At 43.7% G+C, this 13,531-nt stretch overlaps 1 protein-coding gene across 1 annotated transcript in view; it reads left to right on the top strand.

The window, feature by feature from the left end:
• Positions 1–13,531, top strand: part of CLGN (calmegin) — a 104,217-nt gene that overhangs the window by 52,820 nt on the left and 37,866 nt on the right. The window contains exons 7-8 of the mRNA XM_077476937.1: positions 8,524–8,716; positions 11,934–12,123. Of these exons, the coding sequence (XP_077333063.1) occupies positions 8,524–8,716; positions 11,934–12,123 (383 nt within the window). The remainder of the gene's footprint in view (positions 1–8,523; positions 8,717–11,933; positions 12,124–13,531) is intronic.

Genomic DNA, 13,531 nt, shown 5'->3' with positions numbered 1-13,531 from the left:
ACGGCTGCGACTGTAGGTTGCACTACAGCGCCAGTCATGGAAAAGGAGGCTTTAAATAATGTTTCCAACCTATTATCAGTTGGAACTTTAAATACCTGAGCATTATCCAGCGGACAGATCAGGTTTTTATTCACACAAGAAACAGCCGCATCGACAGATGGGACCCCCCATTTCTTGGTGAAACTTTCCTCCAGAGGATAATGCATAGAAAACCTTTTAGGAGGAGTAAACAGTTTATCGGGATGTCCCCAATCCTCATACATCAATTTATCCATTAAGGGATGAATTGGGAAGGAAAAAGCAGTCTGTGGGACTTTCCTGACTCCTAGGGAAGAAACAGAGGACGTAGCGACTTCAGCAGCAGGCATTCTGAATGTGCTACGCACCAATTCAGTATAATACTGCACCTGTTTTCTGAGCGCCTGGGAGGAGGGGACTCTCTCCTTTTCCTCTGATTCCTCCGACTGCTCAAGATCCCTGTCCCAAGATAGGGATCTCTCCTCATTGTCAGAATAATCATCTGAAAGAGGAATCTCAGCAGAGGGAGGGGATCTACCTCTTTTTTCCTGCTATCTTTCAGGGAAGCAGAAATAAAATTCATGATTTTCCCTTCAAAACCCTCCAATGTAGCCCTAAGGGAGCCCTCAGTGACATATACCGGGGCTGGGACATTAGGAGAGGCTGCAAAACCTGACAGGGGCACTGACTCGTCCTGTGAGGCTGGCTCCAGTCTTGCAGGGGGGGGTGGTAACTTACAGGCATTTTTAGAACCCCTGGACCTAGGCGGTGATTTACCAGTGCCCTTGTTACCTCCCCCTGAGACCCTCTTACGAGGAGACATAGTCCTAAGCTACAAAGCAGAGGTACTAATACAAAGTGCAATCACTGTTGTACTAAAAGTCTCACAATAACATATATATGCTTAATACTGCACAACCTGATGCTGAGTAGGTGTCTAAGGTTTGCCTGGATCCAATCCCCTGGGATGCTTACTGCCCACAGCTCCTGTGTCTCTCACTTACAGTCCCCTGACGCTCTGGGCTTTAAAAAACTGCCACCTGGCGCCTGCGCAGTACAGTGCCGTGCACACCAACGTGCACGGCTCACAACCACACTCCCCCCTCCTCCATTAGCCCGGGAGCGCACTCGATGCGTGTGCACACACCCGTGCGCGTGCACGAGGACCGCCGGAATCCAGGGGGGGAAAAGGAGTCTCATCAGAGCTGCGTGGGACCCCCAGACTACGAGGGACCCCTGTATTACCTTGTTGTGGCAGGGACTGCAGTGGAGACGTGAGACCTCTGGAGAACCAGGCTTCACTGAGCGTGTGTACTGAAAGGCATGTAAGTATGCATCAGGCTGCTCTTACTCCCTCTAGTGGTGGAAACCAGGTAAGACATACAACTACTCAAAATGAAGAAATCCATCATATACATATATATAGGATTAACTTCCCTTACCTGTCCTCGCCGCAGGAATTGCTGAAACAGACAGATTCCAGCCTTCACCCATCACGGCGGGCAGAGTTAGCCAACCTTCAGGTTTATCTGGGGTTCTTTCTCAGAAGAACCTCCTACCTGGACCTTGTAAAAGACTCTGCCAGAAACTTTCATGCACTCTGTGTAAACAGTACACCAAGTCTGGTTTTCCCAGAGCCCAGTCTTCCAATGGAGAGGACTTACAGGCCAAACCTCGTTTCTTCGGATGACGAGGCCCGGGTACCATACCATCTTGGGAGTCAAATATCGGCCCGAGATATGGATCCGGTTTGTTGTAGCCCTTAGGACTCCGCAGGGACCTGCACAGAGCTTTCTTCATAGCACATGTTTTATGTGACCAACCACCATAGACACTGGTGAAAAAACGGAGGTGCCTCCCATATGGGAGGGGTTTTATAGGGGAGGAATTCTCCTTAATTGGGGTTAACCAGTGTCCAACCACCAGAGATGACTATATAACCCACTATGTAATGAGCTCCTGTGTCCCATGATGTATGATCAAGAAAAGTCTTTTTGCATGAGTTGAAATGCGGAGATCCCCAAAAATACCCAGGAGGCAGTTTTTTGGGTGGAGAATGTTTGGGAGGCCTATCGCCAATGAAATGAAAGACCCTATTTCTGTCCAAAAGTTCTGAACTATTGGACAAGTCCAGAAAAAAGGTAAAAAGTCCGCTGTCTGGCCACAACCTCTAAAACAGTCCGCATGTGGGAGCCAAGCCCATTTTACATAACCTAGCAGGGGTTAGGTGGGAAAAATGTTATATTAATGATACGGTCTTTGGATGGTATTACTGGGGTCTTGTATGTATCACTGAATTCTGACCAGTCATCCTCTGTAAGTGTAGAGTCCATAAAGGTCCATTTTGTCTAAGCCACTTGGAATCTAGGGTTACAGTCAGTCATGAGAGCTGCATAGTATGTGGAAATAAGTTAACTGGGGTCAGGGTGTCGAAGAACTTTCTCTAACGAGCCAAACTGGGCACGGATGGCGTGTCAGAGTTGGTAGTAGAAGAACACATACGAGTGTGGTAGGTCAAAATCAACCCGCATCTGTTGGAAGGATTTAATCCCTGTGTCTCGTATAGATGGCACAGGTATTTAACTCCCTTGGAGCACCATCATTGCGGGTCAGGTAAGGAGCTTAGTTCTTTAAAGTTGGGGTTAAAGCACAGAGGGTTATTAGGGGACATTGACCATGGTTCTTTTGAGATTGTGGAGACAATTATTTTAACCACTTAAGGACCGCCTCATGCCTATATACGTCGGCAGAATGGCACGGCTGGGCACAATCACGTACCTGTATGTGGCGCTTTAAGTGCCCAGCCGCTGCCTATCAGTTTAACCGATCAGTACCCAATATTGCCACCTATCAGTGCCCATCACTGCCACCCATCAGTGCTCATCACTGCCACCTAAGGGTGCCCATCAGTGCCACCTCATCAGCATACATCAATGAAGGAGAAAAATTACCTGTTTTCAAATTTTATAACAATATATAAAAAAAATAAAAAAAATTCGGTCTTTTTCAATTTTTGTTACAAAAAATAAAACCCGCAGAGGTGATTAAATATCACCAAAAGAAAGCTTTATTTGTGGGAAAAAAAGAATAAAATTTCATTTGGGTACAGTGTTGTATGACCTTGCAATTGTCATTCAAAGTCCGACAGCCCTGAAAGCTGAAAATTGGTCTGGACAGGAGGGGGATTTAAGTTCCCAGTAAGCAAGAGGTTAAATTATTTGCATTGGATTGCCTACTGCAGAATGGCTACATATGTAGCAATTTATGGGGAAGTGGAAATGGCTTTGAAAAAAATATTATGAAATGTTCATCTGCAGTAGTAAAGCAATGTCACGCAGCAACATAAAATAGTCCTAAAGGGGTTGTAAAGGTTCGTTTTTTTGCTTGTTTTTTAAAATAACAAATATGTTATACTTACCTGCACCGTGCAAGGGTTTTGTACAGAGCGACCCCAATCCTCCTCTTCTGGGGTCCCTCAACGGCGCTCCTGGTTCCTCCTCTTCCCAGGTTACCCCACAGGGAGCCACTTTCCATGGGGGCACTCGTGCGGCACGCTCCCGAGTCCTGCTGCTGCGTCCATTGACACAAACAGCAGGACTTGACCCCGCCCCAGCTCGTCACGTGGCACTGGATTTGATTGCTATCAATATATCCAATGGGGACCCAAGACAGTGGCTGGAACTGGTGTGCTCATCCCTGTCGCTGGAACGATTGGGTTCAGGTAAGTAAAAGGGGGGCTCTGGGGGGCTGCTGAACCACAGAAGGTTTTTCACCCGGAAATGGAACTACTGTGGATCAGATTCCTCCCCTCCTCTGGTGCCACATTTGGCACCTTTTCAGGGGGGAGCGGATACTTGCCAAATCCAGGTATCCACTTCCGGGGAAAGATTGCAGCAATATTGTGCGGCAAACTATGCAATGCCCGGCCATCCTCCTCCGCCCCCCCAGCTGCTTTCTTGCGAGACACACAGGTCCAGGAATACAGTAGGGACCATTCACAAAGTGCAGCACGAAACAGACTGTGAAGCCATAAGGACTGTTAGCCTTAGTAAGGATGCCGGCGCCTGCACCCGGAGCCGAGGGATGGGCCGGCTTTGGGTGCCGATATTGAGGGCTCCCTGGACAGGTAAGTGTTCATATATGAAAAGTCAGCAGCTGCAGTATTTGTAGCTGCTGACTATTAATTATTTTTTTACCCAGGTGGAACTCCTCTTTAATGCATAGAATGTGTTAAGGGGAAAAACCTTGAGGGTTTATAACCCCTTTAATAACAATAGATTTTCTGTCTTTGCAGCTGTATGTTATTATTCTGTGTATGCAGAATGAATCTGCATAAGGTAAGGTCATTCTCATGATTTAATAATGTATGGAAGCAGCACTAAATCAATAGATGATTAAATCCTGAATCAATGTTAGTTAAAACAAAAATATTATAGGTTATTGTGATGACAGTAAAACTTAATTTGTGACAAAACATAAATTATAAAGTGACACCAAACTAATTTGTCAAAAAATATATATAATCAGTCCATAAAAAGCCATCAATAGGGGCATAAAATGAAATGTTTTGCAAGAAAAAACAAAGTTCAAAAAAAGAACAATCAATTCGCAATCCAATTATTCAATGAATGTCCCCAAGTTTCAAATATTCAGTGATTCCACCATCGGGTGGCACCAGATAGGAAAGCCTGTTACCTGATCCTGTGGACCATCATATAATATGGTCAAATGCACATGTTAAATCTCTTTTAAACTCCAAACGGCAGATATGTATCCAGTCAGGGCTGCTGTCTATTCCTCTGCATCAACCAGATCACAGCTGAAGATTCTGTGATCTGGTTAAGGTTTTTCAAACTTTTATGCCCCTATTTATACCTTTATTGATGGGCTTTTATGGACTGATTATATATAATTTTTTCTCAAATTAGTTTGATGTCACTTTATAATTGATGTTTTGTCACTAAATAAGTTTTAGTGTCATCATAATAACCTATAATATTTTAGTTTTAACTAACATTGATTCAGGATTTAATCACCTGTCTATTGATATAGCGCTGCTTCCAATCATTATTATATTTTATCTGTTGGTGTCACAAATTGCTTAAGCGGCTGCTCATTTATAACATATATGCTCCAGCGTGGGTTTTCTATATAATTCTTTCATTCTCATGACCTACCCATACATGTTATGTGGTTGTGACTTTATTTCACTAACAGGGACCAGGCCTAGGGTGGCATTTCATGGGGGGGTAAAAAAAGCCACCTCCCCGCATGAAAAAAAAAACAGCCTTCTCCCAGCTCCCGCACATCCCCGCTGGCTTGTGCTACACTTTTAGTCTTAGTGGGGCTGACTGGGCCAGGGGGGCAGGGTCTAGGAGGCAAATCAGTCTGACGCCCCCTTAAAGCGGCCACACTGCTGCCTGCTAGTGTGTAAATATTGTCCGGTGAGGATGTTCGGACAGATTGGAAGCCGCCGGCCGCAGTTAGTACAGCTGGTCTGGCGGGCACCAATACTAAGTGTGGCACTGCAGTCCAATGCTCTGCATACCCTCCTCCACGGCCTCCTTGGGAGAAAGTTACGATATGTAACTCCCTCCCAGGTTCTGTGTCAATAGCGTGGAGAAGAGAGGAGGGAGACCAGAGGCCCCAGGTATGGCATCACTTCAATATAATTAATTTCTTTAAACATCCTTGTCTTTGCTTGAGCATATTGAATTGTTTCATATACTATTTACTATATATATTATATACTATAAATATCACTTTTAATTGTATATGATGGCAATAACAGTAGTTGATAAGCGTCTTTCTAATGCCCACCTTACCACCTGCCCCCTGGACCCTATTCCCTCTCAAACACTACGGTCTCCCTCTGAATCTATCTTAACACTCTTTAACTCTCTTTATCCCACATCTTCAATCTCTCCATCACCTCTGGCATTTTCCCCAATGCTCTAAAGCATGCACTGGTCATCCCCATACTTAAAAAGCCGTCCTTGGACCCTACCAATCTTAACAACCTATTCCCTATCTCCTTGATCCCCTTTGCCTCTAAACTCCTTGAATGCCTGGTTTACAACCAACTGAGTGACCACCTCATTAAGAATAACCATCTTGATCCCCTTCAATCTGGATTTCGCCCTCAACACTCCACAGAAACTGTTCTTTTAAAACTCAAAAATGACTTACTAACTGCAAAAACCAACGGACACTATTCTGTACTCCTACGTCTGAATCTTTCAGCTGCCTTTGACATGGTTGACCACCCCTTCCTCCTCAAAAAACTTTACTCCCTTGATCTCCGTGACTGTGCTCTTCAGTGGCTCTCATCCTATCTATCCCAACGCACCTTCAGTGTCACTTACAATTCTACTTCCTCCACTCCTCTTCCCCTCTCCGTCAGTGTTCCCCAAGGTTCTGTTCTTGGACCTCTTTTATTTTCAATCTACACCTCTGCCCTGGGTCAGCTGATAGCCTCTCATGGCTTTCAATATAATTTCTACGCTGACGACACACAAATCTATCTCTCCACCCCTCAACTCACTCCATCAGTCTCCTCACGCATCACTAACTTGCTAACAGACATATCTGTATTGATGTCACAAAACTCCCTCAAACTCAACTTATAATATTTCCTCCCCCATGTGCTTCTTCCCCGGACTTCTCTGTCAAGGGCAATGGCACAACCATCCACCCATCCCCACATGCCAAGGTTCTAGGTGTTATCCTGGACTCTGAACTCTCCTTTCGGTCTCATACCCAATCACTTTCCAAAGCTTGCCGCCTCAACCTCCACAACATCTCCAAGCTACGTCCATTTCTAACCAAGGAAACCACAAAGCTCCTGACTCACTCCTTGGTTATCTCTCGCCTTGACTACTGCAACACCCTCCTCATTGGCTTACTTTTAAATAGACTATCCCCCCTTCAGTCCATCATGATTGTTGCTGTCAGACTCATCCATATAAACCCCTCAGTGTCTGCTACCCCTCTCTGCCAATCCCTCCATTGGCTGCCACTTGCCCAACGGATTCAATTCAAAATACTAACATTAAGTTACAAAGACATCCACAACTCTGCCCCCAGGTACATCACTAGCCTAGTCTCAAAATACCAACCTAATCGCCCTCTTCGTTCCTCCCAAGACCTCCTGCTCTCTAGCTCCCTCATCACCTCCTCCCATATCCGCCTCCAGGACTTCTCCCGAGCCTCGCCCATCCTCTGGAATTCACTACCCCAATCTGTCAGAATGTCTCCAAATTTATCCACTTTTAGGCAATCCCTGAAAACTATCCTCTTCAGAGAAGCCTATCCTGCCTCCATCTAACAACTGCACTATTTTCTCCATTAGCTCACTCCCCACAGCTATTACCCTTTTGTATAAATTGACCCTCCCTCCTTGATTGTAAGCTCTAACGAGCAGGGCCCTCTGATTCCCCCCTGTATTGAATTGTATTATAATTGTACCATCTGCCCTAATTTTGTAAAGCGCTGTGTAAACTGTCAGCGCTATATGAATACTATATAATAATAATAATAATTAATACTTTAGACCTGCTCACCTCATATGTGCTATCACAATATGCCACTGGATAAGTAAGATTATTCCTATCTTATAAGGTATTTGGACTTGTGTTTGCTGCCACTGATTTTGCCACTTATTTGTATATTGACTAGGGACTTCCTAGTCATTATACAAATAAGTGAAATAATCCTATGATTACAATCAGCAAACACAAGTCCAAATATCTTACAAGACAGGAGTAATATTACCAATTCAGTGACATAAGGTGGCACTGAAAATGATGCACTGATGGGCACTGATGAGGCTGCACTGTTGGCCACTGATGAGGCTGCACAAATGTCCACTGATGAGGCGGCACTGATATGCTGCACTGATGGGCACTGATGAGGCAGCACTGATGGCCACAGATTTTCTGCATTGATGGGCACTAATAGGCTGGACTAATAGGCTGCACTGATGGCCACTGATGAGTCAGCAATAATGGGTACTGATAAACTGCACTGATGGGCACTAATGAGGTAGCACTGATATGCTACACTGGTGGGCACTGATGGACACTGATAAGGCTGCACTGATGGCCACGAGGCGGCACTGATTGGCACAAATATGTTGCACTGATGGGCACTAATAGATTGCACTGATGGGCACTAATATCTTGCACTGATAAGCTGCACTGATAGGCTGCACTGATGGGCACTGATAGTTTGCACTGATAGGCTGTACTGGTGGTCCCTGATGAGGATGTACAGATGGCCACTGATGAGGCCACACTGAAGGCCACTGATGAGGCTGCATTGACAGGGCAGGTCTTAAACAGGAAGGGGTGGGTCATATTTAAATTAGGGGGTCCACAAGTTGAGTCAGGCCTAGGGCAGGACAAAAGCTAAATATACAACTGTTTTTTGTGACTTTTCATTAAATTTTCTTCCTTTTCCTTCATATTCAAGATATTTATTGATTTCACTTTGTGTCTTATACAGGAGGAATTCCATGACCGGACTCCATACACAATCATGTTTGGACCAGACAAATGTGGAGAAGATTATAAACTGCATTTCATCTTCAGGCATAAAAATCCAATAATTGGGGATTATGATGAAAAACATGCAAAGCGTCCTGATGTTGATCTAAAAAAGTATTATACAGACAAAAAGACACATCTTTATACCTTGAGTATGTTTATTTCTGTATGGTTAACAACCTTCAGTAAAGTAGCAAACGGTCTAGCTAGACTTTTTACCATAATAACGTATGTAGCAGTGTAGTTGCCACTAGTAACAAATATCCACCATATCACCCTGTTGCCAGACCTCCATATATCACATCTGAGACAATGAACAGTCTTTTGCTTTGTTTTGTTTTTCTTTTTTGGGGGTATAACTTGGTTGGGAAAGGGGTATATGGGATGCCCATAGATCAGATCACTTTGCCATCATATTTAAAGACTTTATAGATTAGAACATAGCTTGAGCCTGAAGAATGATGCACGTTTATAACAACTACAGTCTCTTCCCTGCATCACAATGCAGACTATTGCTCCTCCTCTGCATAACTCCTGCAGACTGTTGCTCCCAGAAATTCCACATAAGATTACCATGTAAAGATAAGGATTTCACTCATGACAGTGTAAGGTGAATTTTTCAGAAATCCTCTCCCCCTGCACAAACTTATACTGAAGCACATTAATTTCGTGTCGCATCTTCTTTTATGTGCAAAGGATCCCACATGTAATGCTGACTCTGGTTTCCCGCTGCTACTAGGCCAGAGGTCTGCAGTACCTTTCCCCGGAGGCCTAGTAGGTTAAAAGCATGTGTTGGACGGTGGACTACTGTTCCCAGCCAGCCCAGCTTGCAAATCCTTTGCCCTTGGGCCACATCAGTTTTACACTATTCCCTACATTCTCTCCACTGATCCAGGACTCCTCATCAATGACCGTGTAATGATGAGGACTTCACCAATGACCGTGTAAAGGTGAAGTTCCCTCACAGACTTCCTGGCATGTCTCCACATCCAGCCCTCCACTGTGGTACACTCACAAACCTCTCTCTAACATGAGTCCATGATGGAGAATTTAACCGGACTGTACATTCAGCTTCATCTGCCTCTCTGCTCCAGGAGTTCCTCATCAATGACCGTGCAAATGATGAAGACTTCACCAATGACCATGTAAAGAATAAGTTCCCTCACAGTTATCACAGCCTCCTCCTGCAATTGGCGCCCACCCCCCCCCCCCCAGATGGGGTGCCCTCCTGCTGCTGTATAGTACTCCATTCTCCACTTCTACCGGCCAACAACTCCCCCCAGTGGCCTGTTACCTCAGCTTATATAGGAGGCCCGTCCCCTGCTAATACCAGTTGGGGACTGGTCAGGGCTCCCACATGAGCTGCCTGCCACCCCAGTTCTAGGCCTTGCCCCTCTTCCAGAACATTCTCCCTGGAAGCAGGGGAGGTGCCTCAGAACTAGAGCACAGGTGGTCACACCCACTGCTACACTAACCATTCCATGCCCCAGATCAAAACAGACAGGCCTAGCTCAAAGCATAGGCCTGACTAAATTTACCTGTGCTGACAGTTTCCCTAGCAAGAAATCCTATGCTAGCACCTACCTATGGTAGGGGGTACTACACATATATGTTCTTGTGGACCTGCTACATCATAAAAATGAAGTTACTTACTGAAAACATGTGCTAAGTGAAATCTGCAGGCAGCCATTGCTGACCTCTGTTGGAATAAAATGGAACCGTATATTAAGCAGGCAACTAGTTTTTCGGAAGAAAGTAAGCAATGGCAACCTATAGATTTCTGTGACGACAGGTTTTCTTTAACCCTTAAAGATGTTATATGAGATCATTCCTTTACCCCACTGTGGGCAACCTGCTGAGACAGGCTGTCAGTCTAATTTGCAATTATCTAATTGTAACAAAGCTTAAAGCCCCATACACACTATCAGATTTTCTTCCTTCAGATTTATCAAAACCATATAATATGAGGTCAAACCTTAGGAGTTTCAATTTGTATGCAATCAGGCAGGCCCTTGCACTACATGGTTTTGGTAAATCTGAAGGCATGGTTTTTATTCTAAAGCCCCAGTGTGTATGGGGCTTTAGAATAAAAAACTGTAAGCATCACATGTATGGCCCAATAGGAAAACGTGAATAGTTTGAATGGCAGGATCAAGATTTTTACAGGAAAATTTGAGATTTGTATGTACATTAGTTCACCTGCGTGTGTAATTGGATCTACCGATTGTGTTGACATGTGATTTTCGTGGAAGTTGACCTCTTCCTATCCTCAGTTGGAATTGCCCCTAGTCAAAGTAGAACTTAACTACCCCCTACAACTCCCCGCACCCTCTTACCTGCTATGCTGGCTTGAATTTAATTTGTCTATGCCTGTGTCCCATGCCGCCATCTTGGTCCTCTTTAGCTGGCTGCCTCTTTTGGGTTCAGGTAAGCCTACAATAGCGCATCAGCTCTGCCCCTACCCCCACTGTTCTGTGAGTGGACTCTTGCAGCCTCATAGGATATGGTGCAAGGTTTCCCAGGGAGCTGCTAAAACAAGACACGTTGTGTCAGGGAGCTGCCAGGAAAAAAAGACAACCTGCTATTATTATTTTGGAGGCATGATGGATGGACCCAAACTTTTATTATGGAGTGAACTTCCCTTCAATTACAGGTTTATATCATTGTATTTAAGTGAAAGCTGCATTCTTGTTTCATAAAGTTTGTAGTTACAGGCAGTATATTAGATATACAATAACCTTTACATGATGGAACTTTACAAATAATGTAGACAAATGAAAAGTAATCAGATTAAATCTAATACAGCAAATGCATGCCCTGTGCACCATTTTAATCTACAGGAACCAACCGGTAGTATACTGAGATATCATTGCTGTAGTTCTATAACTGCACTTGGCATGTAAATTCTAGTTGGTAATGATAATATGGTTTCAAATTTTTGAAAAACAGAACACATAATATACTTTAACAATTATATATAATTAAATAGGCTTTTATAATTTGGATTTAATAGCTGTACCTTGCTATTAAAAATATGAACATGTAGACTAGAGGACTCTGTAAGGAGATGCAATGAACTGGGTCTTAAGCTGATTGTAAACATTACAATCTAATTGTACACTTGCCTTTACATCTACCAACAACTGCGATGCAAAAGGGCCTGTTTGTATGAATACAAATGAAATGGATTGTTTAGTTAGGTCCTCGCATTACAAGGTTATGGTAACTCCAAAAGAGATTGGACAGAGATTCAACAATCAAATTGTAATGTGTATGATCAGATTTAATCTCCAGCCCAGAGCTGAAAAAAAACTATATTTTGTAAAGTCCATGCTGATTGTGGTGGTTGATATCCTTTTTTTTATCCAGTTCTGAAGCCAGAGAACACCTTTGAAATTCTTATTGATCAAACGGTTGTTAGTCAAGGAAGCCTTCTGGAGGATGTCATCCCACCATTAAATCCGCCAAAGGAAATAGATGACCCAAAGGATAAAAAACCTAAAGAGTGGGATGAGCGCGTCAAAATTCCAGATACTGATGCCGTCAAACCAGAAGACTGGTAAGATCACTTTATGTGGCCTAGGTTGAGAACACAATATCATGAGTCATTAGTGTGACAGGGTGACAGAAAGGTGCTGAGCGCTGTAACCAGGGCCGTTGATAAGGGGGTAGCACCGGTACTCCTGTAAGGAGGCCATGCTCTATATGTTTAACGGGAGGCCCATGCAGTTTTATGGCAGTTCACTAGACTAGCAGGGTGGGCTGTATGGGGAGCAATGTTTTTTTTTTGTTTGTTTCTTTGTTTGTTTTTTAGGGCATATCAATTTATTTATTTCAAAAAGCTTTTATTGTCAATAACATGCAACATTACATCACAAATAAGGTGAACAATAAATGTCAAGTGTGACATAAAACTGGTCGATTACAGAGATCTTTGGATTACACATAAAATAACTGTTAATAATAGACTGTTAATCTTATCACTCCCCCGGGAGTATATCGAATTGGTGGCTGTGAAGCAAAGGTGTTGATCTGCGCTTAATTGATAGCAATTGATCAATTGGCCTCTACAGTCTATGCTTACTTTGTTAAGCAGTCAAGGTGCAGTCTATCCTAGGTCTCTGAATAACCTTTCCATGACCATAAAGATAATCATAAGTAATATGGTGCACTAAGAGGTAGTGCAAAGTTATATTTTTAAGGAAGGAATAGTCTGAAAGCAGAGAGGAAAGAAAGAAGGTAAAGCTATCAAGGAAATTAGCAAGCCCCTCATGATCCCTCTCCTGGGTCCCTATCTATATTCTCCATATTACTTTGAAATGCCTATATAGGATGCCCAGGGCTCCCAGGTTGCCTCGAACTTAGCAGCTGAGTCCGTCAGAGAGCTGACCATTTTTTCTTGTGCCATCACCCAAGAAGTTTTTTGTTTGGCTACTGCCACGGAGACGTTTGATTGTTTCCAGGCTCGTGCAATGGTCAGTTTTTCTCCCAAAAGAATAAAGAAAATCTAATTCTGGGTGGCATTTGTGGTTTTAGAGACCAGGGCATTTAGTAATGCTATGTAGGGATCTTTGGGGACCTGACATCCTGTAACCTTGCGTATCATGTGTAAAAATCTGATCTAGAATCTTCTGATTCTTGGGCAGTATCACCATATGTGAATCATGAACCCTCAAAGAGTACACCCTCTAAAGCATTGAGAAGAGGCAGAAGGGAACATTTTCGCTAACTTGGTTGGAACCAAGTACCACCTAGTAAAAACTTACATTTGCTTTAATCAGGGCAGTGTTGTGCATACCTTTGTAAGATTGGAGAAAGTTTCTATTCCATACCTTCACGTCCCAGCTGTCTCGTAGCTCTCCCTCCCAGGCCAGCATGTACCATAATTTAGCGATGTCTAATGCAAGTGACAGGTATATTGTGGAGATGCCCCCCCCCCCCGTGACTTAGCCACACCATTGCATATA

Source organism: Lithobates pipiens, unplaced genomic scaffold, assembly GCF_037356315.1.
Source record: "Lithobates pipiens isolate NorthernLeopardFrog02 unplaced genomic scaffold, aLitPip1_a1.2 Scaffold_13, whole genome shotgun sequence".
Classification (NCBI taxonomy): Eukaryota; Metazoa; Chordata; class Amphibia; order Anura; family Ranidae; genus Lithobates; species Lithobates pipiens.
The sequence above is the reverse complement of the archived record's forward strand: the minus strand, read 5'-3'. Positions and strand labels throughout refer to the sequence as shown.